Source organism: Sycon ciliatum, chromosome 2, assembly GCF_964019385.1.
Source record: "Sycon ciliatum chromosome 2, ocSycCili1.1, whole genome shotgun sequence".
Classification (NCBI taxonomy): domain Eukaryota; kingdom Metazoa; phylum Porifera; class Calcarea; order Leucosolenida; family Sycettidae; genus Sycon; species Sycon ciliatum.
In genome coordinates, this window is record NC_088644.1 from 34,455,083 (window position 1) to 34,482,163 (window position 27,081).

Here is a 27,081-nt window from a genome sequence, read left to right on the forward strand (position 1 = left end):
GCAAATTCCCAGCTGACGAATGGTGTCCAGCTTGTGTTCAGCTCAGCTGGCACTCACAACTCATAATAATTGCGTTCTAGACGCCAGATGAGATGTTTCAGCTACAATGTAGACACAACGTCCGTGTTCAAGAAAGCCGTCACTTCATCTTCTGTCCATCCTCAATAGCACGTTCAAGCAAATACGTCTGAAACACAGTAGCGACAATCCGACAGCGGCGACACGCCGTCTTCTCCGAATGAGCTTCTACCGTTCTAATTCAGATTCCCCCAAAAATGTCAAAATAAATAATAGATTTCCACCAAGCTCGCTAGAATCTTGCGAACCGTCAACATGCAGGCATTTCAAGTGTTCGAGCGTGCGTAGATTCTGCTCAGCGGCTCAAGAACATTCGCCAAGCGAAAAAAAGTCGATGAGAAAGATGTAATGGTGGACGAAATTACGAAAATCGGAAGAAGGTATTCGACCCAGTTCGACTATCCTGGACTGGATTGGCAACGTCCAACAATCGGATTCGTATTCTATGGGGTCTCATAAGCTAGTGTGCCAAAGGGCGTTTAGTTGGAGCTTCAGTGCATCACCTTCGCCGAAAGAGGCCCTTTCTGAGATTTGGCCGATGGACTAAAACAAATCTATGTTCTCACGCTGCCTATGGGGCCGCGCACCGCAAGTACGAGCCTGGCCACTTGCAGAGCAGCGAGTGCCGAGTGACTCGACTCCGTGTTCCAGCCACGGGCTACACTTCGTCACTGTGTCAGTTTCGAGCAAGTAAGTGTTAGTTTTTATTGCATTTGACTCTTGAGTTTCTGTCGGCAACGTGCTCACACGCATGGCGTCCGTGGAGAATCTGTTCGGGATCAACCAAACTAACCTCGACATGGACGTGAGTTGTCGATGACAGCCTTTGGCACCGTTCGTTGAGCAGGTTCTTGCTCGAAAACACCGTTCAAAAAAAGTCACGAAGTTTTTGTACACGGAGGAAGTAAGTCATTCGTAGTGGAACAGCAGTTTTGGCCCTAAGACTGCATGCTATCAAACATGATGGCATGCAGATCTCTGTTGGCATTATCAATTCTGCTGATCTCAGCCGCCGCTCCAGCACTCTCAGGCAGCAACCAGCTGAATGGCATGTGGAATGCCTTCAAAAGCTCAAGCCAGTCCGTTACCTACGGGAAGGATTTCGTGGTGCTGTCTGGAAACGGATCAACAGTCGTCCATGAATGCATCCCTTCCGATGATGAAGAAACTATCGTAGTCTCATCATTCAGCGATCCAGCCGTCGGCTTCAACCAACCGGTTCACCTGCATATGGCTATTTCCGTGGACGTGAGTACATGTACAGTCAAGTGTTAGTGCTTTCCTCACTTTTTTGTATTGTTTTCATTTTACATCGCAAGTCAAACGGGCAATCATGCCCAATGTTATGCCCAATGTTATGATTGATGACGATGGGAAGGTACTAGTAACCAAGTCCACTATCCTCATGTTTGCTATTGTACCCTTGAACGTACATGCCGTCACCTCTTCATCGCTCTCCCATGTTCTTTCTCCAAAATACCAACGATGGTGGGTAGATGCACAGTGATATCAATGCTGGTTATCCCATGTGGTATTAAAACTAGCACGGAACACCCCCACACATTATGACACACCCGCACCTACACACTGCGAAGTGCGAACACCTAGAACAAATCAACATAAAAATTCCCAAAATCAACTCGGCTCTTAGCAACGTCAACTCACGCCCAGCAGACATAAGGGTCAGACTCACACCCCATCAGTTCCCATTAAAATCTGCAGCAAACCGCACTCATCAGTTCGATCACACCCGCTGCCTCAAACATTGGCATAAACCCCTTCATTTGTCTTGCAAATACCATGTACTGGAAAATTGTAGAAATACCGCTCATACTGCTGTATGCATCACACTGGACACCCGCAACTAGCTGGTTCAAGTTCGCAGTTGGTTTTGCCTTACACGCATCTCTTGATGCACCATATCTCATTTCTACATCGTTTCTTGACCGCATTTACATGTAGTTGGAGACGTTCAAGATAATAATTATTATTAAATTTTGGTTTGGGAGGAGGAAGGAGAATGTTGAAGTCTGTTATATCTCGTTGAAGACGACAGACAAGTAGTCAAATCTGACTGCGCCAGTTCGGATTGTGGTGGTGGTCCGTACTACGGATCGACGTTTTCTAACAGGATGTCTTCCGAACAGTATGTGCAACCACTCTAATGGAATGATGGTGTCCGGATGTCCGAGAAATGCAAGTTCTTTGCTTGTGCTTCGAAGTAGGATGCCAATGACGCTACGAGCTGACAAGTAATTAGTTGTCTTCAGACGATTTAGCACCATCACTCATTCTGACATCTGCGGGCAGAGAATTCCATAGAGGTTTTACATAAAATGCATGGTGCGTCCCCTAGAGGCAATTGTACATGAGGCTCATGGACAAGTTTTCAGTGGACGCTGAAACTGTTGATGCAGGCTAGACAGTCAAATAGTGCTGTAACCATTTCGTTAGAGACGTTCCAAATAACTGGTTTGGAAGGAGAAAGGGGGATGTTTATGTCTGTTCTATCCAGGTGAAGATGACAGACAAGTACTCAAATCTAACTGCGCCAGTTCGGGTTGTAGTGGTGGTCCATAGATCGACGTTTTCTAACAGGATGTCTTTAAAACAATTTGTGCAAATAATCCAACGGAATTATTGTGTCCAGATGTCTGCACGTTCTTACTAGTAACGTGTAGGATGCCATCGACGGCTGCGAGCTGACAAATTGTCTTCAGACTATTTAGCGCAATCACTCGTGACTCATTCTGGCATGTGCTGGCAGAGTATTCCATAGAGGGGTAAACATCATAATGCATTATGCGTCCCCTAGAGGTACATGTAAAATCATGTACTTGAGACACATGGGACACGTGTTCAGCGGCCATACAGGTCGGGCAGTCAAATAATGCTGTAAGCATTTAGTTTGAGACGTTCCAGATACCGTAACTGGTGTGGGAGGAGAATGGGGGGATGATTGTGTCCGTTACTTGTATATCCCTGTGAAGACTACAGACAAGTATTAAAATCTGACTCGGCCAGTGCAGGTGGTCAGTAGAACGACTTTTGCCAACATAATGGCTTCAGAGAAACTGTTGCAACTACTCTAACGGATTAATAGTCCCCAGGTGTCACATAACTGCACGTTCTGTACCTGTAGGATGCCATTGACGGCTGCGACCTGACAAGTTGTTTTCAGGCTATTTGGTATGATCCCTCCAGCACATAGTTGTGGACGGATCTTTACCATCTACACTTGTCAAAGACGGCTGAGAGCTGCCAAGTTGTCAAGTAGTGGGTACTGTTCGGTGTGATATGAGAGCCCTGAAGGTGAATAGTCAGCGGCACGTGGTGTTTACAATTACGCTTTTTCAATATGCATCATCGTCGCCAATGAAATAGCAAAGGTAGATAGCGCAGCTGTGACATGTGTGTGATCCCTGCATCTCGTGATATTATTTCAACGTACATGTACTTGTATTTTTCTCTGTGCTGCGGTGACAATACTTGCTATGTGTGTGGGCATATGTGTGTGTGTGTGCAGCTGTGTGGTGGATAGTACTGGATATCAGGCTAAAAATAGTGGCGGTCAATTCATCAGCCTTGCAAGCTGTTGAATGGTGCAATCCCAGCACAAGTTGCTATGTCTAACATAGCTGTTCGTTATCATCGCTTCCGCGATGGGCATGTCTGAGGTCTGAGGTGTGTGCCAGCTGGTTCGGTTGGTGGGCACACTTATGCCAGATAATGTTGGGCCTGTTGCCAACTAGCTCGGCTGTTTGAAGATGTAATGTTGTACCTGGCACCTTTGTTGGTTCCAGGGTTCGTATGCTTTCTATTTGAAGTATACATGTACATAGCTACATACCTGTTAACCATGGACTGCTTCTGGCTAGATTTACTATTGTGTAATCAATGGTGCTAGTGAAGCTAATATCAAATCCTCTCTGATTACCCACCCACACTAGTAGCAAGTATTACCTTCACCGGGGACAGGGGTACCTGCAGTTGGATCCCGGGACGGATCTCGTCAATCCTTTTTCTGCACCTTGTTCCCACCCAATTACTTAGGTGTGGTGAGCCCATAAGTGGGATCATTTCCAAGTCCACCCAGAGTTTGGAGATTTCAGGGGGTGTCGACGCTGGGTGGTTCAATAGCCAATTGAATCAACTTTCCAAGATGCCTCTTGAATCTCCCTCCCCTCTCCCGGGGAGACCCACGTGACCAGTTTTGGCAGTGATGTACAAGTTCAAGTGTGTGTGTGTGTGTGTGTGTGTGTGTGTGTGTGTGTGTGTGTGTGTGTGTGTGTGTGTGTGTGTGTGTGTGTATGTGTGTGTGTATGGGTGTGTGGTGGTGGTGGTGCTGGTGGTGGTGGTGGTGGTGGTGGTGGTGGTGGTGGTGTGTGTGTGTGTGTGTGTGTGTGTGTGTGTGTGTGTCCCGTCACCTGGTACACCTGCAACCGACAGTTTGCACACCCCAGTGATCGCGCACGCCACAAGTGTAAGGTTGAGCGTGCGAAGCCGGTTGCGGAGCAGAAAGGTGCATGCCAGTGTGGAGAGTGTGGCCTTTGGCTGAAGTCCCTTGGAGGTCTGGCAAGGCACAAGTGTACTTACCCCCAGTCAGCAGTCGGTGCGCCCCTGCCGCTGCCTGCTTCTCCGCTGTGCTGCGTCGCTCACTGCCAGGCTTGTGACCGCTGCTTTGCGTCTACACTTGGCCGCGCCCGTCATCGCTGCTCACGGACTTGTAGTCGTCCGACCGTTCAGGACCGTCAGGGTTTCACATGTGTTTGCGCCTGGTCCCGCCGATTTCGCTTACCTCATCACCTGGATCGTCACAGGGCTGTGTGACATGTGCTCCTCCTCTCTCTCAGCTGCCCCTCCGGGGCCCACGTAACCTTCATGGCAGTGGCTCAACAGGACAGGACAGGACAGGACAGGACAGGACAGGTGTGTGTGTGTGTGTGTGTGTGTGTGTGTGTGTGTGTGTGTGTGTGTGTGTGTGTGTGTGTGTGTGTGTGTGTGTGTGTGTGTGTGTGTGTGTGTGTGTGTGTTGCCACCCTGGTCCATTACCAGTTGCCTGAGTGTGTCACCACACAATAAATTATGACGAAACCCGGGTAGACCTACTAGGAGATGATTATCGACCTTGTTGCAATGGGTATGCTATAACTTAGTAAAAGGCAGGCGCAGTCCGTTACTGGTCACTGCACTTGGGACACAAACACGCAACCCAATCACACCATGGACGTGGTCACTTTCCTTTGCGCGTCGTGTGAGCGCAACCTAAAGAACACGCCAGATGCCATTTGCAACCGAAAATGTTGCGCGATAAATCATTTCTCGCCTATCTCGCTGCGCTCGGCCGGCGAGAAATACAACAGTTACTGTTCTCAGACGGAAAGCAGAATGACGGGGTCGTGTTGCGCGAGCACTGGACGGCTCTAGAGACTAAGAGTTGAATGGCCAAGGGACATTTTGCGTGATTGATCTTCGGTATGTGCCACTTTGTGCTGTTTATGGCTTAGACAATAGCAGTTTCGTAGAATATCTACATAATTATCATGAGTTTCGTTGCAAAGCGCTGTAAGCTCCAAGTATTATGATAATTTTAGATTTTGAGATTATTGATCAGTGCAATCAAAATGCAATCAGTGCAATCAAAATGTCAAAATGTCTAGGGGTACAAAACAAGCACATTCAACATCCTACTACTAGAAGAAGCGCTTCAAAACTCTCGACCAAATAATAATGATTGTACATGCATTTAGATACAAATTTCTTTTCAGGGTCTGCTTGAGACTCAGACTGAGTTTTCAGCATACGTAGGAACGCTAGCACACGCCAAATATCAAAGACGCAGTTGCAGCTCCTAAAGCGATGTTAGATACAAACGGCACATGAAATGAATCCCTTTTGGGTAGTTTCAAGTCCCCCTTGGAAGCGGCGTGGAAGGAGTGGTCCAGCTGCGTTGCAGTCCACAGTCACATAGTAAATAAATAGGGAACTTGTGTCATGGGCTGGCACGAGGAAAACTTGGATGCAACGGATTGCGTTTTCTCTCTTTGACCACTTGGTGGAGACTGGAGAGCCAGTTTGATCTACTCACCTCCCAACGCTTAGGAGCTGCATCAGAACCTGGATCCTTGGGGGTGGTGGCGCTTCTGCAGTTGTGGAAAATTCAGTCTATTTGAGTCTCATTCAAGTACTTCCTCCGCGTCATCTAAATTGTCGCAGTTTGACTTTTGATATAAAACGGGGTATTTACTCACCAGCGCTCGTACCAGAGGCAAGGAATCGGACATAGGCGATAGTCATCAGTATAGGGTGACGGCAAAGTTCTATTTTCTGTTATTGGAAGCTGAAATCTTTGAACTAGACGCAATTTCTTCGCTGATGTCGCTGCGATGGTAATTATTTCGACTCGCTGAGATCATTCAGGCGTTGCAGCCTGCACATTTCTCGTGCTTATGGCCATTCACTCAAAGCCGCATCCCTGTTTTACCTTAGCTGGGGTGAGAATGACTTCGTGGAACAAGTGGCAGCGCTTGGACTCACTTGGAGAAACATCGAGGGGTCGGCAAACTACAGTCAAATCTGCCGTCAGCGACCTCTGCTGTAGGCGACCATCTACCGTTAGCGACCGATTTTCCGTGCACCGACGGTTTCAGATACAAATTGATCTGTCCAGAGCAACCATCTGCCATGCGCGACCAGCGACCGCGATTTCATGCACGGTCGGTGGCTGCATTCAATCGGCTGTAAGCGACCACGACCCACGTTCAGTCAGGTGCGAAACTGTACTTGCCAGTGTGCTGTCAACTGCAAGGTGTGAAAATGCGCTGTCTTGCAAGTGTGCCCCTATATTCTATTGAATATCCAATAAAATGATATCAAAAATCACATTATTCTCGTCGATTTGAGTACATGGAAGCATAATTATATGCATGCCCGGTATGCCGGATTTACCATACATCTGCCGTAAGAGACCGCTTTTTCTTGCACCAAGAGGCGGTCGCTTACGACAGATTTGACTGTAAATGCATGCAACAGCGATTAAATTTGTCGCTCTGCATGATCTGGCTGAGACACTCAGTACATGATTGTACCTGCAAGAGCCGCGTAGAGTTTACGCGTATAGTCCATCGGCCAAATCTCAGAAAGGGCCTCTTTCGGCGAAGGTGATGCACTGAAGCTCCAACTAAATGCCCTTTGGCACACTAGCTCATGAGACCCCATAGAATACGAATCCGTTTGTTGGACGTTGCCAATCCAGTCCAGGATAGTCGAACTGGGTCGAATACCTTCTTTCGATTTTCGTAATTTCGTCCACCATTACATCTTTCTCGTCGACTTTTTTTTCGCTTGGCGAATGTTCTTGAGCCGCTGAGCAGAATCTACGCACGCTCAAACACTTGAAATGCCTGCATGTTGTCGGTTCGCAAGATTCTAGCGAGCTTGGTGGAAATCTATTATTTATTTTGACATTTTGGGGGAATCTGAATTAGAACGGTAGAAGCTCATTCGGAGAAGACGGCGTGTCGCCGCTGTCGGATTGTCGCTACTGTGTTTCAGACGTATTTGCTTGAACGTGCTATTGAGGATGGACAGAAGATGAAGTGACGGCTTTCTTGAACACGGACGTTTTGTCTACATTGTAGCTGAAACATCTCATCTGGCGTCTAGAACGCAATTATTATGAGTTGTGAGTGCCAGCTGAGCTGAACACAAGCTGGACACCATTCGTCAGCTGGGAATTTGCATCGAAGCTCTTGATAGCCACGATAAGCATAATTATACAGAGGTAACCTTGTTTGACTCAAAACGCATGCAGGTGATACCACTAGTGGCACTACAATGTAAATGGTGCAAAATTGATGCAACAGCGAATATATACTTCGTACAATTAAGGCAAGTGTTCATGCCTGTCATAGAAGAATTTCAGCCCGGAAGTCTTGTTGTCATGGTCATAAATAATACAGGACTTGAGTTGGCTCTGGACATAAACACACTTGTGGTGAATACGGTCATTATTGTGAGAAAAATATTTAGCCATTGTATGTTAACACCTGATGCCGCACTACAAGCAATATTTCATGTACATGTATGTGAGACTCAATTGCATCCACAAGGCCGTAGATGCATGTAAGCACACAATGCTGTACAGTATAAGTAGTAGTCGACATGTGGTGCCTTCCTGCTGCACATGCACATGCGGCAAGTTGGCAACGACACATGACGTATCTGCACCGCACAGCGTGAGCTTAGAAAGGAATATTGCACACATAGTGCTATTTGTGTTCCGATATCAAAGCCGGTATACATGTACTAGTATCCTTATACATGTACCTGGTCACTCGATAGGCGATGCCGACTGTACTAATCTTATCCATATTACCCGACAGGCTATAGCACACTGCGTCAGATCACTATGCAACAAAACAAGAGCTTTGGAGAGAATATACACTGAAGCAAAGTAGGTTTCAACGGTACAGCACTAGTCACGATGAGGGGAGTTACGAGGATGGTTAGGCCGTGACACATAGATGATGATTGTTAATGATTCATGCACGGTGGAAAATTACCACCAATGGCGATGATATTGCTTTCACAACAATGACATCAGTAGGAGCAGTGACACAACCTTACTGCTCCAAGTAGGATTTACAAGCGAGTGAAGGGAGAGCAGACTGCTCTAATACTAGTAATAGCAGACCGGGTCTAAGCAAGGAAGTGATCGGCATCAGAGGTGAGCTTGCACATCAGAAAACAGATGATGATCACCAAACACAGAGAAGTTGGCTATGTGTATGTTTGTGTTACTGTGTGTGCATGTGTGTGTGTGTGCGTGTGTGTTTGTGTGTATGCGCGCACATCTGTGTGTGAGAGAGAGGCAGACAGACTGATAGTATATGGTGGGAGGGATCGAGGTCTGACCTCAGAGTTAAATGCTGACGGTGTGGAATAGCAACAGTGCGAAATCGGGCAGGGTGGTTTATGGCCCACACTGGAGCCGAGTAGGAGCGCCAGTGGTTGAGGGCTAGCACAGGAGTAGCAGCAGCTCCAGCCTAGGAAGATCAGCTTCTGGATGAAAATCTCCCGGACACAGTAGGTACCTTGAAGCTTCACTAGCAGATTGCCGGCAGGGGTGCACGGCGAGCACCTGTACATCCATCAAGCCACCAGAGCCGCAGTACTTGGACACGATCCAGGTGCTTACCCGCCAACAATGCTGAGAAGGCACTGGAGCCATACAGGAACTTATGATCGAGCATGACCACAGACTTGAAATACAGGGTCCGGCGTTGAATACTGAGACAGCGGCATCTCTTCCACAGAACACCACTCAGCCCCACCATTGCATTATTTTCGCTTTTTCATGATTTTTACAATTGTGTTAGAGCACACAGCACTCGATGCAACATTTACCAGTGACTAAATAACTCCGCGTCTCCGACCATAACTGCAGCGTTCCCGTGAGCCTGTTGGATTTCCGTCAGCCTGTTGAGATTATCTTCATCTCGTCACATGTGGGCCTGTGTGTTTCATCCGTATCGTGGCACAATTACACAGACACGATTTCCAACTCAGGCCGGTTCCGTTGCTCGAAGGGTTGGCGGTAAGAATTGCTACGCCGTCTGTGGCTGCATGGGAACTTGGCGAGTCGTCGTCTTTCTCCATAAATCCTGATCGTCACGCGAACAACAGCCACTATTGCCTAAAAACTACGACACAACAGTATCAAGCTCGCCCCAGCAGAAGGACACGAATGACGAGCGCTAAGACGGAGAAAGAGCGACAGGGCTAGCGAGAGCTGACTAGTGCAGGTACGCTGTCATCTCCTGAGGTGGTGGGCGAAGCAGCGAAGTGAAACGAAGGAAGATAGACCTTATTAGAAGGCATACGGAGGCACCAAAACCTATTGCCTGTCACATACTAAGTGCCATTTAGGGTTGACAGCTGTCAGCTGACAGCCTCAAAAATTTGAAAATCTGCTCAAAAAACTCTCGATCAGAACTCTGCGCACTCTCAAATGGAGCGCACAGTAAAAAACTCGGCGACGAAGAACGCTTCGTATCGACGCCCTGGACTGAATTCGGCACGTCCAACAAACGGAATAGTGTTCTCTGATATATTCTCTACGTGCTGGGTATGGTCGCGTTTAGTTGGAAGCTCAGTGCATCACCACTTTCGATTTTGAGACTTGGCCGATGGACTAGTAGTGCTAGTGATGCACGCGCAGGTGCCGTAACCATGGTAACAGTGATGCTGGAAAAGAGGACGTGATAGTACACTGTGACCACACAAAAATAAATGGGCATGCCAAGGCTAAAAAAAGTTCATTTCAAGATCGAGGTGATACCGCCGACGGTAATCAACCAACCTCGCAACGATCGTGTGTATTCTTACTTCGTTGGTGGTGAAGTAGAAATCATCCAGAGCTAGCAGATGACAAGCATAGCAGCTCTTGTCCTGTGGAGAAAGGCAAAGCGTTTGAGATGAGGCGCGACCAACTTACAACTTTCCTTGAAATATTTCGGAACGATATTTTTGCGTCCATTGACATCAGCGACGACGAGGCCTTCATCTGTGCGTGAAAACTCTCAGTGCAACTGTCCTGGAACGTTACTCTAGCCTTCAGACTATCATACTGTGTAGTAAGTTTTGAATGGTTTAGCTTATGGAGTTGTGAGTAACAAGTGACAAGTCACTAGTCAAACTGCGACAATTTCGATGACGCGGAGGAAGTAGTGACATAATTATTATGGCTATTATCCAAAAAGTTATGAAATTGATACACCGTGTTTCCTGCATATACAATGGTATACAACTAGACACAGACACAGAATCGCCGAAAATCTACCAAACCTCCTAATATCTCACCAATTTTGAAGCCAATATGCAAACAATTATTTTCGCCAATTTTCCAATATATTCCCAATTTGCAGCCGAATCTGATGTGTTTTGGAGGCGAGCGAAAAGCCGAATAGGCGAAAAACGGGCCGATTTGGGGAAAGCCTAGGCAGTGCCCGGTCCCGGACTACCCAGATAAACGAGGTATGGGTGTAGTCCATTGTGATTAAGATCTCGATGATTGTCACATGAAAACGACTTTCAAATCAGAGACTTGTAAAATACAAAAATAATGACGTTCGAATCCATTTTTTTAAAATGCTGGTGTCGTAGTATGACTCCATGCACTCTCTTCTCTACGCAATTAGAATTCTCCTCTCTTTGCTGCCTTTTTGATTATAGATTTTAGTGTCTGGAGAATGAAGTAGTGTCCGCTTTAGGATATCAAACCAACCAGGTACAAGTGTACCTGGCACAAGTCTTGGAACCGGGTCAGTCCCGGGTACATTCAAGTGCAGCCTTTGCACATGTACATCAGGGAATCGTAGGACTCCCTGATTGAGTCCCAACCGGGTCACAAGTGACCCGGTGTTCTTCCTACGAGCGGGTCCAAGCCCCCCCCCCTCCCAACCGGGTCGCTGACCCGGCTAACACGGGTCTGGAGCAGACACTGGATTTAGAGAAAGTTTGATCCCAGGGCATCAACCGGGTTCTCGTAAATTTTGAACCCTATTTCAGTGCACTTACTTGACTGGGGTACTGGCTGTGATAGTACAATCCAAAATATTACACATGCTGTATTGCTTTTCTTTGTACTCCATTCAAAATTGACGTTATGGGCTTTTCCCCTGTGTAATCACAAAATTGCGCGTGACCTGTTTCCGCAGAAAAGAGGGAAAACAATTTTTTTTGTTTGCCATGTGGGGTCTTTCCGGACAACAGATCTTGCGTCCGCAGTATTTCTCTTCCCACCATACTTCTCTATCCACCTCACCAACACAATTACTATTATTCGAGAAATATTCTTGCTTTAGTTTTACAGTTCATTGATGCTCTCTTACCAAAATTCGTAACAGCATCAACGTTAGATTGACCATCCCTGATTTACAGGCACTGTTAAAAGGTAGTGCCTTCTTCGGGAGGTAAGTGGGCTAGATAGGTCAAAATATAGGACTGGTCTGTCATATTCTAAAAAGTAGATCTGACTAATCCTTCATTCCATTTGAGCTTCGTAAAAGAATTATAGTGCACAGTCACCTCTCTAATTGTCTGTTATTTTTTTACTTCCATTGCATCCAGGCTACAGTTGTTTTTAACTGCCTGGAGACCGGAAACGATCCGTATGTATCTGCCTACGTCAATGGAACGCTGCCAGAAATTGAACTGCGTTTTGATAATGTCTCTGGAGCCATGCATTACAATATGGTATGGATACTGCTTTAAAACAGTCCTTTTTGTCCTTACAGATTTACAATACAGTATTATGCACAGCGTTAACTCCGCTGGTGATCATGGATAGGAAAGAGGACAGACAAATTGGTATTTCCTCCTATTTATGTACATCATTGTATAGCTTTTCATACGGCGCTACAAGACCCACCCTCTCCTGGCATATATACCGGCATGGGCAGTACCGCATCCTCATGTTGCCTGATGATTGCGAAAGCATGAACCGTTTTAAGTAGTAGCAAACAAGCCTTGATTGTACTTGTTGTTCTGTACAGCATTGTATGAAATAATTGCTTCTCCCCATTATAATAATTATCGTTCTAGAAGAAGGTTCAGGAACAAGGACCAGCGCCTTGAAGATGCTATAGCTAGTACCATGCAGGAGAATAATGTCGCACCTTACAGATGTGCTGCATCTGCCGCTAGGATTTATCGGGTGTTAGTGGCCGTCGTGAGTTCCCTTCGGGAACGGACACGATAATTTACTCTTTTTTTTACAGATGTGTGAACAAAAATTTGCACCAGCATGATGATTATAGTGTTAGCGTGCATAGACAGTTTACACATGTGACGAGTGCAATGTGCATGCGTGATAAATGCAAGATAGGTGACAGTTCCTTCCTAACACAAAGCCTATGTGCTAAAATATGAAAGATGTGCACGGTGCATCTAAATGGTATATTAATGATGCGTAACCTCCACACATTCACATGCTGTCAATGGGTGATACAACTACTAGTTCCTTGTCCAATGCTCATACATAATTCAACTAATGTTGCTGTGACTTTTACCTATCTGGCCCCAGACACTACTGTACAAGTACAAATATTCGTTCACGAAATCTTTCGTAATATTATTACTCCACCAGCAGGCTTGTTACGTACTAAATTTCGTTTTTGGTCGAGGTCTGTCACCCCGAACGGTCAGAAAAATAGCTTTAGTTTGGTACAAACTTTAGTTATTTCGTTCCCCCTAACGAATATAGCAAAAGTTAATTCCAAACGAAAATTTGTACTTATACAGTACAACGGAAACACTTTGAGTGCACATTTTGTGTTTTTACACGTCAAGGTGACGTTTTCGCACTATGCGATGTGAGCGATCCATTCTCTGGGATGATTTTCTTTCATGTGTCTGCAGCAAGAGAAGGTTCCAACTAGCAAGTTAGGCTCTTCCCACTTTCATGCGGACATCCACGTGAATGTGCCACCAGGTCTCCTTCTGAAAGGCTCAGTTGTTCTGCTAAACCATGCCCGTGCAAGGCTTCACACCAGCCAGCAAGATGTTGACTCTTGCCATTTTAGGGATGTACTGTCCAGTGAGCCCAGTAGAGCGGAGGATCTCTGTTCAGAGCGGCTACGTCCATGTGAACATCTCTGCATGGTGAACACTGGGCTTTGTGAATGCCGAGTGGGATTTATTCTGGATACAACCGAGCCATCACATTGCCTTGGTGAGGAGTGAGAATGAATGTGATTCCATTATTATATGGATGTGCATGGAGAGTAATTATGGAATTTGAAGCTAGCAGTTTAGGGAAAGACGTTCACTTTCACTTACATGCTCTATCCGATAGCAAAACTGCCTTCAGTCAGACTGAAATTCACTCAGAGACTAAACCATGCATTTGACAACATGGTTTCGGCTCAAGTAGGTCATTGACAAGCTGCATTCTCTTATTTTATGTCCTATACAGAGACACACATCGTGTCTGTGACCATTCCAAGAGTGGCAAAGTCGTTACGTACATACAATGTTGGCCACAGTGCCATGGAGGAACTACTGACATACCAGCTCAATGTCACGAACAATGGTGGCGTACATCATGTCCGCGTCAGACACAACACTATGAATATCACGACAGTTGATACCGCCACCGAGTCGGCTATTACAAACGCTCGACGACTGGTCCGGGTTTTGAGCAACCCACAGCCGCGTGCGTCTGTGGCTGGCATTGACCTGGAAAAACTCACCTCTATACGGCTCGTCACACCCGTTGGACTAACCAACAGGTTCAAACGCCGGACATGCCAACAACTAGACGACGTACTGGAAGATCTTGTCTCAGGATTAGATCTTGCCAGGTTCACTGTAAGAATATGTTTGGACCACTGTTGGCTGTATTCAGAATTATATTTTCAAACCTAAATAGATAGAATGCTTGTCCTTTTTTGGATATCGGTTCTTGCAATCCATAACTAGGACAAACCAACGGAGGAGGTATTAATGGTTATGGTCTACCCACCCGAGAGCAAAATGCCGAGTTGTAAGAATTAATCATGTCCGGGAGTGAGTAAAGTTTAATAAAGATTGCAATTTCGAGGTTTCTCTCTCAATGTTGTGTATGGACGCCCAGGATAGGCCAGATCTGTGACGTCAGAGACTTTGTACGGGAGCAGATGGGGATATACATGTAGCAGTCTTTTGGCTCTCCATTGTCCGAATGAAATCGGATGGGTTTAGTGAAATTTAGTGAAAACGTCAAGCTGTTATAACTTTGGAACAGCTGCTCCAAGAAAACCTGAAGCTGTTAAAACTTTGGAACGGCTGCTTTGATCAACCTGCGACCTACCATTGGAATCAGTGCATTTTTTGCTGCCGGTTGTGAAGTTTCCATTTTAGGGTTCTTTTTACTCTACCCTGTGTTCTATGTGCAGCTTCCATCCAATATTTCGATGTCATCCTTGTGCCCAGCCGTAGATGAAATTGTCACCTCTGTTGGGAAAACAATTATTCCTATTCCGCTGCCCGACGACATTGCCAGCTCAGTTTTGCCTGGCTCGTTTCATCTCGAAAATACGGTACTAACCCTCCAATTGACGCTACACGGAAGCGGTGATTTGTTGCGTTTGCCATCAGTGCTTCACACGTCCTTGACAGCTACTGCAAACTGGATTGTGGGCAATAATACGACTGTTGCCATTTCAATCAATTATAACGTCACCAGAGGGGAAGCGGTCATGAATGGAAAGGCTTCCAGTTTCAGCATCGGTGATATGCTATCGATCATCTCATCAGATTTATCTGCTTCAACTGGGCTTGATGATGTAGAAGGCGATGAAGTTGGCTTTAAGGTCATCTTTAACCGAGACATGCCAATGACGTTTTACTTTCGCGTCCTTATCCAGTCTGCCCGGAATCTGACTAGAAATGTGATTGGCACTGCTGACCTTGGACTAGCAGGGCTACACAATGTTCTGCAATCTGGCGGCCTGCACTCATTTCATGTTCTGAATGCAGAGGTATTGGCAACCAACGCTGGTGGTCACATTTGCATGCAGATCACTGGCAACCCGGTCCTGGCTGCCTTTGACAGGCTAAACATGTCAGTGTTGCTCCAGGCATGTGACATCTTAGATGCAACCAATAGAAGAGTGGGATTTTCGTTCTCGGTAAGTATTTCCTGACTAATTCTTATGCTTATGAAATGATAGCAGGCAGGCATAACGGGATGGTTTAGACTATAATTGACAAACAGAGGGTACCAGCTGCAAATCCTGCTTGGAAGCGGAACGATGTTTTATAGCTGTGCTAGGACCCACTGCTAATTTGAAACTCGTGGCCTGGCACGAGGAAAACATACGAATGGGAGGTAACGTTTTGATCACTTGACGGTCGGTCTGATCTACTCGCCTCCCACCACTTGAGGAGAGCTCCATGTGTGCCTGTCATCCAGCGAGGGTGGTACTGGTTTCCTTTGGATGCAAAAAGCTTAGTCTAATTGAGTGCAACGCAAATTAAGCCTCGTTAGTGGGGTGAAACAGGACAAGATTTAGGGACGGAGGAGAACAAGGAACACTTATAGCGCCAACTTACGGCATCGAATGTTAACGCTAGGAAAGATAATGCCACCCTAGTACCATACAAACCGGGAAAGTGATGGCAGCTTTGAATATGTTCGACTTTTCATATACGAGGACACTTACCTGCAAAATTAATGCATTTCAAGTGAAAACTGGTGCTGACGTGCAGCTATGCAAGCAACTGCAACTTCGTTTTTCACCATTTTGAACACTCTACTTCTCATAGTAACTCAATTTATGGCTCACACAACTTTCAATAGAAATTTTCTGGTAGCTGGATTTTTGTGAAATTATCTGCATTCGGGCTACAGCCTCTTCCCACAGCAGACCAGCCAGTGTGTCAATTCCTACTCTATTGCTGGGTTCACTTTCCCTATGTATATCTGGTGAGAAGAGTGCCCTTCTAATATTACTTGGAGCATTATACATCAACACACCAATATCCGCAGAGCTCTCATTTCTGGGTATCTGTTTTTGTGTATTTTTGTGTTTGTAATGCATCGTAGATAAATGAAGGCATCGCGCTGCCAACTGCTATCAAAGGATTCATACCTGAATTGGAATTCAACTCATTACCAGGAATTTCAACATTGCCATTATCAGATTTCTCAATTTCTTTCCAGACGACAGAAAAGCCCGCTGGATTTGAGTTCCCTACTTTCCACCTGCCAAATGTCAAGGTACCTGTGCTGAAATTGAAAGATCCCAGGCTCCAGCTACCAGGGATCTACTTTCATGCACATTTCGGGTCAGAGCTTTACGCTGTGCCAGAATTGTTCTCTCTCAGTGGTGAACTTGGCATCCAGCAACCACTTTGCTTCATCATGCATAATGGAGGCGATGCATCAGCAACACGCCTTAATGAAGTCATCCAAGTTCTGTCACCCCTACTAGATATCGCCAGCCTCGAATTACCAGAGCCTTTTCATAACCTGCTGGAAGCTGAAGTCCAGGAGATATGTTACAACGAAAGTATAATGGCATTCAAAATGACTTTTCATTGGCCAAATACAATCGAGATGGTTCCTAGCAAGCCCGGTTACCTGTCACTTACTAACACTACAGTCCACATTGTCTTGGATACCAGCAGCTCACCTGCAACGTTCAGGTTCTCAGCTGAGTCTCAAGCGATTCTGGGTTCTCTTCCTCTGAAGGTAAAGTTTTCCCAGGATCAGCGGGGCACCTTCTCTGCTACGCCACTCGAACAGCAGTTAACAATCCGTGATATTTCGGACTCATTCGATGATAGCATCGCCGGCCTGTCAGATGCTTTGGACAACTTTCAAATCTCTGATTTGACTCTTTCCAACCTACACATCAACGCATTCAGGTACCCAAAGTTGATGCTTCATTTCACCGCCACAGTGACTTATCGACGGCTTCCCACCGTGACGTTTGAACTTGTCATCGACCAGCCATTTACTTCATTTACTCGTACTGCTCTGGGCATTCAAACATCAGAAACTACGTTGGCCGATGCACTCAGCTCTATTCTGCCAAGCATCTCCATTTCGCAGATACCGTTCTTTGCAGACTTGACTGTACCGTACGTGGGTATTCTTTGGATGTCTCGTGGCACTGTCGATGGCAACAATATCCCATTCGTCAGCAGCGGTCTGAAAGAGCTTTCCAGGCACATGAACAATGCCACAATGTCACTCTTGATGCCATTTTCAATTCCACACATCGGTCAAAGGAACTTTGTGGCACAAATTAGTGACTTCTCCTTTGAGTTACAGGTAAGAGAAAGATGTTGTTGCTAACATGAAGTTATTGTTGTTAATGGAAAACCTCCAAGTAGCTATATAAGGTCACGCTGTTTGTGCTCTCTTCTTACTTCACGTAGCATTACAAGGCAGGCCCGTCGCACGGGCTTTGAAGGCGGGGCTATGGAAGGGGGGTCCGGGGTCCTCCGCGGGAAAATATTTCAAAAATTGAAGCCAATTGCAAGCATTTCCGGGCATTTGGTGCCATTTCAGTGTAACTGCAATGAAAGACTTTTTCTGCAACAAACCACGATCGGGGATAAGGATTTGGCACGTTTGCGCTAAGCTGCGATCATCGCGCTTTGTTGTAATGTGCTCTAAAAAAAGCCGAAAAAGTGGGGCGGCCTTAGCCACCCCGGCTGTGACGGCCTTGCAAGTATCCTGGTTTCCTTGATACGCTTTCCACGAAACTATAATTATACTGTAGAACGGGTAATTTTAGCGACGTAAAAACCCTAGCGATTTTAGCGATCGACTCATTTTCGCTAAAGTTTCAAGTCGCTAATCCGTTGAGACATTAGTAGTGCACTGGTGATCCGTGAGTACAATGGAGTACTACATCATAGTACATGTAGTACTGTAGCGGACATGGAAATCCAGTCGATTGACCGGGGCCGCGTACAGAACGCTACGTGCAGTGCACAATCGTGTATTGTTGATCCAATGCGACCAGCGGGCTGCAGCGCTTATTGCATGTGTGTGTACCGCTTATCCACGGCTGCATGGCCAGCGCCCTGGGGCCGCTAGACGTGCGACCGGATTTACACACAGTAGTAGTACTGCCATTAGTAGTAATAATACTACCGGTAGTAGTAATATGACTACCGGTAGTAGTAATACTACTAAAGACTCTTGTACGGGCAAAATAAATAGATCGTGAAATCAATGGTGATGAAAACAACAACGCAAAGAAAAGAGCAAGCAGAACACAATTCAATCCTCCGTTTAACCAGCCAGGGTAATTAGAGCACATTAAACCTTTTTTAAGTACACCAAGACAGCATGGACGTACAACAGCAAATCAGTTGTGCACATAAAGTTACCACCATAAGGACCACTTCATGCTCTAGACATCATCCAGCAATGATTCACTCACGAAACTGTATCGACGTGACCGGTATGATGTCCGAGAGCCTTGCAGGCAGGTGATGCACCACCGAAGCAAACAAAATGAAAGGCGGCATCGCAACTGGCTCACAACAACAGAATATGCTAAATCAGCATTCTTCTCCATAATCTGGCACACCGATGCCTTCAGGAAGATGGAGCATTCCTTGCCGAGCATGCCATTTGTGGTGAACACCAGAGGTGTGAAAGACCCACGGTCGATCTGGTTGATCCTCTCACTGTAGCTGCGGTGCTTATGCCTCTCATTCTTCTGGAGCTGGTTGGTGATTTGCTGGTAGTACCGTAGTAATACTAGTGGTCTATTACAGTACTAGTACAGTCAAATCTGCCGTTAGCGACCTCTGCTGTAGGCGACCATCTACCGTTAGCGACCGATTTTTAGTGCACCGACGGTTTCACATACAAACTGATCTGTCCAGAGCGACCATCTGCTGTGCGCGACCAGCGACCGCGATTTCATGCACGATGGCTGCATTCAAATCTGCTGCAAGCGACCGCGACCCAGGTTCAGTCAGGTGCGAAACTGTACTTGCCTGTGCGCTGTCAACTGCAAGGTGTGAAAATGCGCTGTCTTGCAAGTGCGATCGACTGGCCCTGGCCTGTACTGAGGCTGCGCTGTAGCTCTCAAGATTAGCCCTGGTATGTGCACTATTCTTGGGTTTGTGCACCCCTATATTTTATTGAATATCCGATAAAATGATATTACGAATCACATTATTCTCGTCGATTTGAGTACATGGAAGCATATTATTATGCATGCCCGTTTTGCCGGATTTACCATACATCTGCCGTAAGAGACCGCTTATTCTTGCACCAAGGGGCGGTCGCTTACGACAGATTTGACTGTAGTAGTAAGGCAATTATTAGCACATGTTTTATGATGTTCTCTCGTACTAGCACTCATAGTACACGGTAGTGATGGTTTGTACATACAGTAGTAGAATGCAGTATCAAAATGTGTACAATGAAGAAAAATACAAATAGCTAAAATATTACGTCGCTAACCGGTTGACAATGGGAAAATGCTAAAACTAATAGTCGCTAGAATTACCCGTTCTACAGTATCAGATTGGAGGAAATGGTGTTCGATCATAATGCAGGGGAAGGAATCCCTCGCATCCAGTCTCACAGAAAATGCACGAAGGGATGTTGCAGCTCATGTTTCAGGGAAATGGACCCAGCGAAGAAAAGTGTGTCCACTGCCGGTGTTATTTGTGACATCAGCATATATTTAGCATATATTTATTTATTCAACTCAATTCATAGCATATGTATAGCAGCGCTAATATGGGGAGCAAGTTCCGAGCAACCCAAGGGATGGGGGCGGCACCCAGCCATGGAGAAATGTACAAATTGAAAGAATGGAACAGGGAGGGAAGCAAAGCTCAGCCATTAAGACACTCAGTGATATAGTCGGTAATTACATTGTATAGTAAGCAACTAATGGCTGAAGCGGGTGCTTTTAAGTCCCCGTCAATATCGAGTATCAAGTTCGACTGGTTTTCTGAAAACGCATTGTGGCATTCAAGGCCAGTAAAAGTGCAGCCTACTCTTATCATAATTGGGGAAAGTCTACATGTGCGCATAACAAGCAACATTGTTTTTGATGCTGCCTGCTCTAAGTCAAAATATTGCTTGATAGAGGAGAAATTGAACCAGACTTTTGCAAACTGTTGGCAGAAGCTGTAGTGGGGTATAAAGAACTAGTACTGATCTGTATCTGTTTACTGTAATCAGCAGTATGAGATCTGACTATTTTCCATTTTTTTCTCTAAATTTTTCTTTGGCTCACCATCCAAGTACGTAAATGGGACACATAGTTAGACTATCCGGCCATCAAAACCGTCTTCTGCTTCTCTGGTACATAGGAGAGAAGGAATAGCACACTACATGTGGTAACATTTCTTCAGATAACGATGGACTGGTTAAAATGTTTAACTGTGTGGCATGTCAGAGAGCCACCTTCTACCATTATACAGATTTCACGTAGCATTTGCCAATGATACGTTTTTTCTTCTTTCTATTTTCATGCTTACAGGCCCAGAGTTCTGACATAAGCCTTCATGACTTTGCGAGGTTTGCTTTTCCTGACATCAGCCTGGCAAGGATTGCGTTACCGGATGGACTCCCGGGGCTCAGCGGCGTGTTTGTCGATCACATTCATGTGGAGATTCCTGCAAAAAGGGTCTGCGTTGGGGCCTCGGTAGCTGGTTTAACATTCAACATCATTCCAAGTGTGGTGACCTTGCGCAACATACACTTCCGTCTTTGTATCAGGAATGATGGCGTCCGTACCCATCACAGTCTAATGGTACAGGGAGAGATGACAATCGGCCCTGTGACCTCAGTTGTAACAATCCAGAAAATGGGAGATAAGATGGAAGCATCAACAACCATTGCTCAAGTTCTGTCTGTCAACGACGTTATAAACTCATTTGGAGCATCGTTCATTCCTGAAGGAAATGTGCTGTCAAGAGTTCTCGACCAAAGTGGATTCAACAGCTTTAGTCTAAACAATTCTGTGATTATCATAGTTCGTGATGGCCAAGGGCCAGCCAACGTTTTCATCACCAGTGTGGCGGAGATAGGTGACCTGAGAGGCAAAGTTGAGATCGTATATTCTGGTTTCGGGTTGGGTGACCCAAAGGCAGCTGCTGTATTCAACCTGACTGGCATTTCACTACCTCGCATAGTCAAGAAGCTGAGTGGTGTGCAACTCCATGGCTTGCCATTTCTCAGTGATCTTGTTCCGCCAGCTATAAGCTTATCCATGGCCAGTGATGCACTTCGTGATCTCCCATATGGCTTCACCTTCACCGATTTACTGGGGCTGGACTCCGCAATCGCAAGGGGCATCACGTTGCAATTTCCACAAGAGATAGGAGGTCTGCGCAAAATCTTTAGACTGCCCTTGCGACACGATGGCTTTGAAATCAACATGAACAAACTCCCAAAGCTCAACGAGATCTTGTCTCACCTCTTTCCAGGAGTGGAAAACTTTGATATCTTCAGATCACTTTCCAATATCATTCCTGGCGTGTTTGACCTCCAGTTGAGTCGCTTTGCGTATGATGATAGCGTTCGGAATCTGACAATTGAAGCCTCTTTGAGCAAATTCAACCTTATTCCTAACCTACTAGAAATTTCTAGTTCAACAGTCAGAGCCACTATCACAAAGCCACCGTCTACAAATGGACTCTCAGTATTGCCTAACTCTGGCCTTTCTCTATCAATTGTGGGAACAGCTAAACTTTTCACCTTGCCACTCAACCTGGAAATCACCTACGATCTAACTACGCAATCATTCAATGTTCGCATGACATCTCCTGCAGGAACTATACTTTTCAGCAAAATATTTGACCTGATAGGCTCCGATATCATGAACCTTGTCAACCCTGTCATTGATGGGCTAGATCTGCGCCAATCCTCAATCCTCAATCCAATCTTCGAGGTGAATCCCCTATCTGGTGATCTTGTATTTCGCATCAGAGGAAGGCCTACCATGAGTGGGTTTGGACAATTCACAGTTGAAGCTCTAGCCAGCACTTCACCACGTCAGCTACTTCTTACACTCAGCGTGAACGGTTTCAGCTTGGCTAAGATGATTGACACTCTCACAGGCTTGGATATAGCGAGAATTCCATTCCTTGGGGTGCTCCGGGGAGAATCGGACATTGGAATCACTTTGAGTGCCACAAATGTTCCACGCATTCCATTCCCAATCCAGTCCTATCCTCTTAGTGAAGAAACCAACATCGACAAAGGACTGGGCCTCGTAGTGGCCTTCAGACTGCCAGATGCTTGCGGCATTGATCCCATATGCAAATTCAGCCGCCTGATAATAGGTGACCAAGCCATACTATTGCGTGCAACTGAAATCACCGGTCCTCGGGTTAGATTGGGCTATCGGCTGCCTAAAAATTTGAGGCTCGGACCGATCAATTTGTACAACGTTGACTTTGGATTTGATCTCCGCAATTCAGCACTGCCCGCACTAGCTGGGCTGACTAGTATTGAAACGGACATCCCGGTGCCATTCGGGGGAAAAAAGCTGCACTTCAAGGGTACAATGTTGATTGATTCAGTCTCCAATTTTGAAGCAACGCTAAGAATGACCGGAATCTATGAACGAGCTTTCGGAATCCCAATATTGGCTTTCGGGAATGTAGACCTCGGGTTCAGAACCCATCTGCCATGTCTCGCCTGCTTCAGTATGCTTCGCTTTGGAGGGGAGATTGCCATTGGACGAAACTGTTACACTGGGAACATAGACAACTGCATAGTTACTCAGAGTATATTCAGTGTGGATGCCCTAAATGCTGATGACAACTATTTCTTCTTCTCACTCAACCAGCTGAGCTTCTCCAAGTTGCTAACATCTCTTGGATTTCCTAATAGCCCCATATTCAAGCTTGTTGACATAGTCACCATCCGCGGCGTGGAATTCTCTTTCTCACCAATCAACCGAAATATACCATCCGGTATCTTGCCCGGCGGAAAAAATATCAAGGCCGGCTTGGTTGTGAAAGGGACTGTCAACATCCTGTTCTTTCTGAATGTGAACATTGACATCACAGTAGGCATGGCAAATAAAGTTCCTACATCTTTCACTGCTGCGGTGTCTATCAACCCGATCACACTCGGACCTCTAGAATTCACTTCTGCCAGTAGTTCACGGCGAGGACCAAAGTTTGTGGGTCATGCCAGCGTTGCGCCGCCGAAATTCCACTTCATCATGGATGCCCGTCTGGTCATATCTCCACTTGGGTTCTCTACTTCAACGGAAGTCAGGATCGATACAAGCGGATTGTTTGTACGGCTTTCTGGCAGTGTATTTGGTTTCTCAGCTTCCTTCTCACTTACTGCGCAATTCGGAAACATCCGAAAGCCAACATCCCTCGTCAACTTCCATGTGAATGGTTGCTTCAGCACGAACCTTGGATCAAGACTTGTACATGGCGTCAAGGGAGCGTTGGAGAAAGCTAGGAGCGTTGTTGGGCGAAACCTTGACAGGGCTGTGTCAGCACTTCGCGAAGTTGATCGGAAGTTAGCACAAGCAGTGGATTTCTTCAATCTAAAGAATGGTGCTGAGGAAGCGGTCAACGAAGCGCTGAGGAAGGCAGGGGCAGGAGTCCGCGATGCACAAAGTGCCATCAATAAGCTCTGCAAAATACGTAACTGCAACAGAAAATTGAAAGTCCCTAAGCCATGCATTGTCCAGAGGTGCAATTGTATCTTGCCATACCCATGTTGCAGGCGGTGGCGTTGCAAAATTTGTTGCCAGACAGTGTGCGTACCACTACCATCTTTTTGCGGATCGCATAGCGTGACTGTTCCAGATCCTATCTGTCTATCCAAGAATGTTATCTGTCATCCCATACGTGCTGCAGCCTTCTTGGTTCGCAAAGGCGCTGAGCTGGTACTATCAACAGCTAAGGCAGCCGTGAGTGCTGCTGCTGCTGTCACTGATTTGGCAAGCAAGGCAGTAAAGAAGGCCCGGATCCTGTCTCGCTCAGCAGAAGTCGTCAAATCTGGCATCCAAGTAACATTTGATGCTATCACTAGTGCCATTACCGCTATATTTACTGCCTTTAGAGTCAATGGAATTTGTTTTGATGTTGGAATTGGCTCAGTGATTGGTGCTCGGATTCGTGTGTCATTGGAATTGGTAGTTCTTGGCTCTACTCATAGGTTCAGTGCTACTATTAACCTGAAAAACATTTTGGACTTTGCTCGCAACCTTGCTCGTCGCTTCTTTAAACGCTTTTTCTAAATCTCCCTCCTTATTGATCTCTGGCAGTCAATTCATCCGCCTTGCAATCTGTTCAATGTCTCCTTCCCTTTATTTTCGCAAGTTCTTCATGCTATGCTTTGGATTTAGAGATGTTCTCTGCTCATTGCGGTGTACGGGTAAGTACCTTCTCTTTGTTTTATACTCAATGACGCTTCGAATAATTCAAAAAATTACAATTTTTTACTTTTTCCGCATTTCCCGCTGGAGGACATCACTCCGTATGATCATTGCATTGATTTGTCATCGTGCTCTACAAGCAAAATGCCCGCAATGAAAATGCTTGCTTTTGCTTCACTTGGTATATAGAGTAATTCCCAATAACTCTATACGTTTCCCGTTTAAATCTTTGAGCCAAAGTTCTGCCTCTTCCTCTAAACGTGCTATTCAGTATTGGGTTGCTAGTGTTTTTAATATTAACCTGGTAAAAGGCAACACAATGTTTCATTGACCCACGTACGTGCACTCACACCCACGCGCACGAGTGTGCATGTGCACTCCGCAAGGCCCACCGTCCAATGTACATGCACATGTGCATGTACAGACAAACTTGTAACTAAACTGACCACTGTGACTAGCGACCAGCCTCGTACTACCGACCACTTAACCAGGCACGGACTGTCTCACATTCATACATGTAAACATGCACATGTACATTTGTGCGGAGAAAACCTCTAACTACAAGGACCCCTGCCACTAAAAACCGCTTTCTCTGTCCCCAAGGGGTGGTCGTTAGTCACAGGGTTTACTGTATAAGTGTATATGTGTATAGGTAGCCGAGTGGTAGGCGCGGTGAAATCAACAATAATTACTTTTATTTTACTTTCAGGTACACACCTGAGATATAATCGTTCGTGAAAGAAGAAGCGGCAAAATAACTGACTTTCTCTCCGGTGCTCACCTAGAGGCTGAATCCTTATTCTTCGAGTTAGCTTTCATTGCTATCCAATCTAATCTAATCTAATCTTCATCAAAACAGAAATGCGCAGCCGCTTTTATGCAGCAAACGCCGTATGCTTATATGCGAAGATACACTAAAATTACTATACATAAGGTTGCTCCGTATTGCTTCCGTATTGCTTCCGTATTACTTCCGTATTACTTCCGTATTGGTCGGGCAGGGATACTACATATGTATCAATCACACACTCAATCTGCGGACAGAACTGTGTTTCGTCCTTCGTGGACTCATCAGCGCAGCACAGAGAAGATGAGGCCGAACCTGATTTCAATGAAAAATAGATTTTCCAAAGCCAGATTTAAACCAGGCCAGAACGTGCCTGGCCTGAGTGCTCAAACTGACAAGTCAGTGAGCTCTGCATAACGCATCATGCACACATGTATTGCGCATTGCAATATGCATGAACCAATTGAAATATGCATGAACCAATTGCAATATGCATGAACCAATTGGTAGAATCATCACACCAAACAGAAATTTTAGTTGTGGGGGTTTGCCCAATATCCATTATTTTCTGACAGTTCTCATTACTTCAGATATCGCCAAAGATGGCAGATAGCCGGGTTCAGCAACGAGTGTGCAATATTTGTACAGTACCTTAACCAGTAAGCTAGCATTGCATTCCATTGGTGTCCAGTAGCAGCTATTGGGCACAACAATCTCGAAGACAATGATTGGGATACGAGAGGTACCTGGTTCATGTCCTGAAAGGCAGCACTTATAGCAATTATTATAGGCCATTCACACTACGTGTAAACGCTTGCACGTGTGTGACCAAGATAACACTGGCAAACCGTGATCCAGTTCACACGGTGCTGGCCGAACTATGCAACCGTCAATGTATCCATAGTGACCTCCTGAAAATGCCGGGAAATGTTCAATTTTGAATTTTCCCTTGTTCAACCACTGCATTTGCAGTACGCACTTTCAACAACCGACACCTTTCCTGGCGTGCAAAAATAATCGCGAGCAAAAGGGCCTCGACCAAGTTAAAAAATCAGTTGCACGCGTGTGTCCAAGTTTATCGTATCGGAGTAAAATAATATCCTTGGAAACGGTACGATAAAAGTAAGTTTGCCCGTCGTGTGAATGGCCTTTTAAAATAATGCTCACCAGGCCAAACCATCACCTGATCACCAGGGATACAAACTTTCTGAGACGCTTCGATTCCAGCGCGACAAACACCTGGTGATACCCCAGGGACCAGCGTGAGTCAGAGTCGCTCATAGAGTTATGGTAAACAGACGCTGAGAGCCAGTATAGCTATTCAAA

The 27,081-nt window shown here is 45.8% G+C and overlaps 1 protein-coding gene across 1 annotated transcript; it reads left to right on the forward strand.

Annotated features, from left to right (window-relative positions):
* Nucleotides 1-551: 551 nt before the first annotated feature.
* LOC135809797 (uncharacterized) lies at nucleotides 552-25,303 on the forward strand. The gene is made up of 7 exons (XM_065323223.1): nucleotides 552-1,326; nucleotides 12,211-12,336; nucleotides 13,501-13,813; nucleotides 14,057-14,451; nucleotides 15,018-15,752; nucleotides 16,670-17,902; nucleotides 21,096-25,303. The coding sequence occupies exons 1-7, from the start codon at nucleotides 1,027-1,029 to the stop codon at nucleotides 24,828-24,830; spliced, it is 6,837 nt and encodes a 2,278-aa protein (XP_065179295.1). The 5' UTR covers nucleotides 552-1,026; the 3' UTR covers nucleotides 24,831-25,303.
* Nucleotides 25,304-27,081: the final 1,778 nt, after the last annotated feature.

What these genes read in the sequence shown, in the direction of transcription:
- LOC135809797 (XM_065323223.1), top strand. Translation starts at nt 1,027, where the DNA reads ATGCTATCAAACATGATGGCATGCAGATCTCTGTTGGCATTATCAATT. An exon ending in ATATGGCTATTTCCGTGGAC is followed by an intron (nt 1,327 to 12,210) that starts GTGAGTACATGT and finishes CATTGCATCCAG; the next exon opens with GCTACAGTTGTTTTTAACTG. An exon ending in TAGATCTTGCCAGGTTCACT is followed by an intron (nt 14,452 to 15,017) that starts GTAAGAATATGT and finishes TTCTATGTGCAG; the next exon opens with CTTCCATCCAATATTTCGAT.